Here is a 6,996-nt window from a genome sequence, read left to right as displayed (position 1 = left end):
GACTCATATGGATATGAAGAATCAACTCGACGGCGAGAAAACGCTAACGTTATACCAGCGCCGAATTAGTTTATCAAAATATGTATCAAATATGATAAATATACGACATGTCGTCGACGCCTCCCCGACGATATCACAGAGACAGTTTCTTCATTTTGGAACCAGTTTTGGATCAATGTTATTCTCCATAGAGAAAGAAACGTCCACGATCCAGGGATGAGTGAGTGACGTCAGGACTTCTGTACGCTCTGTACTTAGTAAACTTGTTGTGTACTTTGTTCACTCCTTTCTTCTCCCCCTCTACACTAAATATCTTGGCCGACAATAGCCAATCTACAAGCGTGTAGTTCGGCTATTTTCAGCAAACGTTCCAACCCTCCAGAAAAAGGGGATGCTAAGAGTGGTTACGTTTCTGCGTTCCACCGACGCACGCAGATCCAACTGCACATCTTCGCGGGAGGGGCGTCAATATGCTCTGTCTCCATCCTCTGTTTTAATCTGCCCTCCTTCATCCTTCCTCATGTTCCCCCCCCCCCCCCCCCCCCTCCGTCTGCGCCGTGGAGGGCGGGCGAGCAGCAGCAGCAGTGGGGAGGGAGAGAGAGAGAGAGAGAGAGAGAGAGAGGCAAACTCTGCAATGCAGACACAGCAACAACCCTCCGACTCTCTCCTCCAATTAGCAGGCAGGCAGGGGGTGTGAGTGGCAGGCCACTGCTGGCCAATCACCAAGACGAGGGGACCGGCTGCAGTGTGTGTGTGTGTGTGTGTGTGTGTGTGTGTGTGTGTTGTGTGTGTGTGTGTGTCTCTGTGTGAGAGGAGGCGGGGGGGGGGGGGGGGAGGGGGGAGGTTTTGCCTGAGAGACGATCAGAAGGTCTTGAATGACGACAAACTTATATTAGTCAGGGAGGGGAATGGAAGGAGGGAAGGAGAGAGGGATGAGAGAGAGAGAGAGAGAGAGAGAGAGAGAGAGAGACCTATATAACTGTAGACATGGAAAGACCCCTGGCCCCTCCTCCTCCTCCTGTGCTGCGTGCTCATTGGCCAGGCTGAGTTCTCTGGTCCGGGCAGGTCTTCTTGTTCATCAGATGACTCAGATCCACCAGCTCGCCCATCTCTCCTCTGCCCACCAGGGCGGCGCCACCTCCTCCTCCTCCTCCTCCTCTCAACAGCGCCCTCCCCAGGCCGGGGGCGGTGGTGTTGTGGTGATGCTGCTGCTGGGCGGGGTGGTGGTACGGCCCCACGTACCCCACACCCACCCCCCCGGCGGCCATGACGGGCGCGGGCGCCACCATGCCGTGGTGGTGGTGGTGGTGGTGGTGGTGGCTGCTGAGGATGTAGCCCTCCTGGGGGCCCACGACGGGGCCCCAGCGCAGGGGGAGGGTCGTCTCGCCACCCTCCTGCATGGCAGGGGGCCCCCAGCGCAGGGGGAGGGGCTCTCCTCCTCCTCCTCCGCCGTACTCGGGGGGCGGGGCCGCCATGGGGGCGGTGGGCGTGGCCGAGGGGGCGCTGGGGGCCGAGACCACCCTGCGGCGCTCCGGCGACTCCTGCGGCGTCATGGGGTACACGTAGCTGTCGCCCGCCGACTTCCTGAGCGGCGCCTTTATGACAGACAGACAGACAGACAGACAGACAGACAGACAGACAGACAGACAGACAGACAGACAGACAGACAGACAGACAGACAGACAGACAGACAGACAGACAGACTTTATTAACAGTTCTACTGCGTAAACCGCGTTCCCCGCTATTTAATCCATGTGTTGGTGGTGCGTATAATACGCTAAACCCGCTATTTGTTTAATGTGTTTAATTCGCCTTTTTTTAAATAATTAAAGCGAAAGAGCTGATTTGTCGCGGACCTGGTGACGAGGCCGTAGCGTTATGACGACGAAACCGGAAATCTAGCCATGCTCTGGGCTGCTATAGGGCTTCTGGGAAAGTGAGTTCAATGCAAGTGAACGGCTGGTTTGTTTGGACTAAAACATGCCGTTCGCAATGGTGGCATGTTTTTCTCTTCAACAACAAACCATGGGACTATTTTCCGGATTTTCGCCGGTCAAAGCTGCAAATACTTTGGCGTTATGCTCCAAAGGTAATAAGACAATCTAGGCAGCTTAGGTAGGATCGTACAGTAGGATGAATTTAAAGTCCCGAAAGTGTCGAATTTGTTCAGAAAAGCAGTCGTTATTTTGTCTCTTACATTCTGTTGTTGTATTTATATTGCATAATTTTAACTATGCTTTCTTACTGTTGGCCATCTGGTTGTAAGTTGTTTATTTGCCATGTTGCATCGATTTTAATTGTGTTTGTTTAGTGAAGATTGTCTTGTCTAGAAAGGTGCTAAGTTATTATTATTAATATATTATTGTTATTCTTCCGAAGGGAAAAGCCTTCAAAAGCTTCAGTGCCAATACATACAGTACATACAGATGATCAATAATGAAGAACATGCTAAATACATTACATTGGTGAAAAGTAGAACGCCGTATTGAAGCTATACGTTATAAGAAGTTGGGGAAAAATCTTATCCTCGTAAATTATATCATCATACATCACATTCCGTGCTCAGCCAATCAGCTGAGCACATTCCGTGCTCATTGCTCAATATACGTACACACAATAACACACAAAACGGTGTATTCCGGGCCCATTCCGTGCTCACACACACACACACACACACAATTTACAATTTAGGCATTTAGCAGACGCTCTTATAATCCAGAGCGACTTACATTAAGCAAGAACAAAAAAGCATGATAAATGTTTTTTATGTGATGTATTCCCAATGGGAATACATCACATAAAAAACATTTATCATGAAACATGCGTAAGCTAAGAACGTAACAGTGGAATATCTATATAATGAAACTATACATACTACACACACACACACGCACGCACACACCCACCTTATGTGGCGTCCCGCCGCAGCGCACCGAGGCCTTCTCCTGCTTGCTGAGGCACACGTAGTGCTGGCGCTGTGGCGGTCCGCCGCCGCCGCCCTCCGTGGCCCCTCCCCCACCGCGCCCCCCGCTGCGCCCCTCCCCCCTCTGCTGGAACAGCCTGCTGGTGAGGTAGACGGAGGCGGGGAGGGGGCACGGGGAGCCCAGGCCCACCGAGCCGCCGCCCAGGTACGTCTGGCTGCTGTCCCAGCCGCTGGAGTTGGAGTCGGAGAGGCGCAGGCCTCGCCGCTTCTGCTGCGGCGTGTGCTCCGGCGTGGGCAGGAAGCCCGGGTCCAGCTCTCCGCCGCCGCCGCCGCCGCCCCCGCCACCGCCGCCCCCTCCCCCGCCGGACTTCCCCCCCCAGCCGTTGTGCTGCGGCATGACGAACAGGGTCTCCCCGCCCTCGCCGCAGGGGCGGTCACCGCGTCCGCCGCCGCCCCGCTCGTCGCCGCCCCCTCCCTGCAATGTGGCAAATTTACAAATGTGGGGACATTTTAGCAGACGCTCTTATAGGGCCGATTCATACTGCTGTTTTACTGCTGTTTCGGCGCTGTAGAGCCGAAATTATTTCGGCTCGTCGGAAACTTTCAGTAGCACCGAAGAGTCGACTTTAGGACGGTACCCCCCCCCCCCCCCCGAACCTCAAATGATGTCAAATTGTAGGCTCTACAGAGCCGAACCGACTTTTATTCGGCTCTAAAATAGGAGTATGAATCGGACCTAAATCCAGAGCGATTTACAGTAAGCAAGAACAAAAAAACATGGCAATGCATCAAATACATGAAAATAATTGTCGTCATGACTGTGAGCTAAAAGTGGAATATCTATTATAATTAAACTAAACATTTTGGATATTTTTTTAACTATTCTATTTTCAAATGGTTTATTGGGACTTTTTTTTCCACCTCTCATATCAAATGTCTTAATAACTTTAATCTTGTAGCCTACAACTGTAATACAGATAGGCTAAATAAAGTCAATTTATGCCAATGAACAGTCTGGAAAACAAAGCCAAGTGACAACTGTGTAAGTCAACTCCCGTGAGCTGCAACCGGTCGCAGCCTCATCAAGTCACCTTTCGTGCAATGTGGCCCCTTGACCCAAAATGAGTTTGACACCCCTGGACTATAGCATGCATGGGCAACTGGCGGCCCTCACCTTCACTTAATGCGGCCCGCAGGTTAATTATTATAACGCACTTTACATTTGAAGCAAATCTGCTACAAAGTGCTACAAAGCAGAAATATTTAAAAGGAAAATTTAAATAAAAACATTTAATGCATTCTGTAATAATACAGGCAAATGCCTTGTTAAAAAGGAAGGTCTTATAAGTCCCCTTTTAAAAGCGTCCACGGCCTGTGGTGTTCTCAGGTGGTCGGGGAGGGCATTCCACAGCCGAGGAGCAGCTGAGTGGCTACAGTATGTCCACATTTAAATAGCTACAGTATGTCCACATTAAAAAGCTACAGTATGTCCACATTAAAAAGCTACAGTATGTCCACATTAAAAGCTACAGTATGTCCACATTAAAAAGCTACAGTATGTCCACATTAAAAGCTACTACAGTATGTCCACATTAAAAAGCTACAGTATGTCCACATTTAAAGCTACAGTATGTCCACATTAAAAAGCTACAGTATGTCCACATTAAAAAGCTACAGTATGTCCACATTAAAAAGCTACAGTATGTCCACATTAAAAGCTACTACAGTATGTCCACATTAAAAAGCTACAGTATGTCCACATTAAAAAGCTACAGTATGTCCACATTAAAAGCTACTACAGTATGTCCACATTAAAAGCTACAGTATGTCCACATTAAAAGCTACAGTATGTCCACATTAAAAAGTTACAGTATGTCCACATTAAAAAGCTACAGTATGTCCACATTAAAAGCTACAGTATGTCCACATTAAAAGCTACAGTATGTCCACATTAAAAGGCTAAATAAGTTCCCATACCTACAGTATGTCCACATTAAAAGCTACAGTATGTCCACATTAAAAGCTACAGTATGTCCACATTAAAAGGCTAAAGTTCCCATACCTGTCGAGTGACGCTGAGCACGGAGCCCGCCATGCCGGGGTTCAGGTGGCCGCGGTCTCGCCGCTGGATGGACGAGGCGGCGGCGTGCCGGCGGTTGGACGGCTTGTGCGCCATGATCCAGCACACCGCCAGGCCCGAGAGCGCCGCCCCGATGGTGAAGGCGGAGACGGCGGACGCCACCAGCAGGTTGAGGGAGACCAGGCTCTCCGGTTCGATCAGCAGACTCTGCTGGAGGATTCCTATAGTGAGAGAGGGACCAGAGGGGCGGGGTTAACCCATTCTGACCTGAGATCAGATTCATACGAGGTTTCCACTGGACACACACTGGTCTGATTAAACCATTCTGACCTGAGATCAGATTCTAAAAATGTCGTTCTTCGATTTTTCAAAAATAGCAGACCTACAAGCTCGTAGCGCGCCACTCGGTGGCGCGCTATGAGCTTGTAGATCTGCTATTTTTCAATAGATAAAGCATAACATGATGCTAATACCAAAATGGGTTCCCGTTCAGAATGGGTTAAGTACCTTTTTTCACTGACGAAAACCAAATGAAAACTAGATGAAAACGAAATAAAAACTAAGCTATGACAATTACAACTAGGACTAAATATAACGTCAATTTCGTCGACAAATAAAAACTAACATTAAAATGTTAGGGAGGGACTATAGTGGAGATGAGATCCAGTAGAACTAAAAGACTAAAAAGTCATTTTATGCTTGGCTTGGTTTTATGCTCGGTTATTATTTAATACTACGCTTATACCGCCATTGGCGTTGAATAGATCAATGCGCTTTTATAGCACCTTCGATCGATCAAGCCATAATGCTATACTTGCGTTAGCATCGGGTGTCATGACAACCTGTTGTTGCCATGACAATGTGTCGCACATCTTAGATCTTCGTCGCCATAATAATCCATTCTATCTGTTTTCTTTCAATGGCCTGTATCTCCTATTCCTTGATTGTCCCAGATGGCATTTTTGGTCAAAACAACGTTTCTTTGATGGCACAGAGCCGACGATGTGGAGCACCGGCAGAGATCCATCTCATAAACAAGGCTTGTCCAGGACCCGTTTAGCTCCCTACTGTAGGTTATTCTCACTTTTGGAAGTCTGGAAATGTGGCTTTTCAAAATAGGAGCTCAACTGGGAAAAATGCTGGTGTGAATTAGATCATAATGTATCAATAAATGCTAGCGCTGTAAGTGTTAACTGAGTAGATGTAACTTCCTAGGTTCTGGTGAACATTGAGAGTTTGAGGAGTTTGAGGAGAAAAGGACAATCCAGTAGACTCCTGCTGACTCTGGCAGGCCTATAATGTTTCATTTAGAACATTTTAACAGTGAAATGCCACAGTTGCCTCACAGGAGACGCCGGTTTCCTTGCAACCCTTTTATCCCATTTCTTCCTTGAAATGTTATTCAATCTTCAAAAGGTGCAGGTTGTCATTCATTCACACTGCAGCCTCATGTTCTCTAGGTACTGTATGGCTTTTCTATTAAAGCAGGGTATAATATAAAGGCTGTTCTTGGGAGTCAGAAAAACCAGGCAAAGGAAAGGAAGCAAAGACAGTTTGAGAACCACTGATAAGAGTATACCGTAACCCATCATCTCCCTGTACTAAGCATGTCATGATTAGCCTTGAATGAAAGTGTAAAAATACTAAAACATCACGCTGGCTGTTAACACAGGACATTTTCCTGTCTCCAGCCTGGCCCTGGGGTCCTGCAAAACCCTGAGGCCTGCACTTGTCATCAACCCAGACTCTCCCCCTCCCCCCCCGCCCCCCACACACACACACACACACACACACACACACACAGCTGACATAACTCTCCACTTAATTTCTCTCTCTCTCTATCTCTCTCCTCTAAAAGCCCCACCAAGATGCTTTACTCGCTGACGCGTGCCCGCCCAGAGCTTGTATAGATCGCCTATTTTGCGATTGCATAAGTCGGAGTTTCCATGAAGCCGCAATCTGGCCGGTGAGTTTAGTCTTCTCCTCTCCTCTC

At 48.4% G+C, this 6,996-nt stretch overlaps 1 protein-coding gene across 1 annotated transcript in view; it reads right to left on the bottom strand.

Annotated features, from left to right (window-relative positions):
• Positions 1 to 1,031: 1,031 nt before the first annotated feature.
• LOC308326273 (semaphorin-6B-like) overlaps positions 1,032 to 6,996 on the bottom strand; it is a gene marked incomplete at its 3' end in the record, with an annotated part of 32,228 nt that continues 26,263 nt past the window's right edge. Inside the window, 4 exon segments of the mRNA XM_080779080.1 lie at positions 1,032 to 1,595; positions 2,907 to 3,261; positions 3,292 to 3,398; positions 4,986 to 5,224. Of these exon segments, the coding sequence (XP_080635206.1) occupies positions 1,032 to 1,595; positions 2,907 to 3,261; positions 3,292 to 3,398; positions 4,986 to 5,224 (1,265 nt within the window).

This window comes from Protomyctophum bolini, assembly GCF_963924005.1.
Source record: "Protomyctophum bolini genome assembly, chromosome: 12".
NCBI classification, from domain to species: Eukaryota; Metazoa; Chordata; class Actinopteri; order Myctophiformes; family Myctophidae; genus Protomyctophum; species Protomyctophum bolini.
The sequence above is the reverse complement of the archived record's forward strand: the minus strand, read 5'-3'. Positions and strand labels throughout refer to the sequence as shown.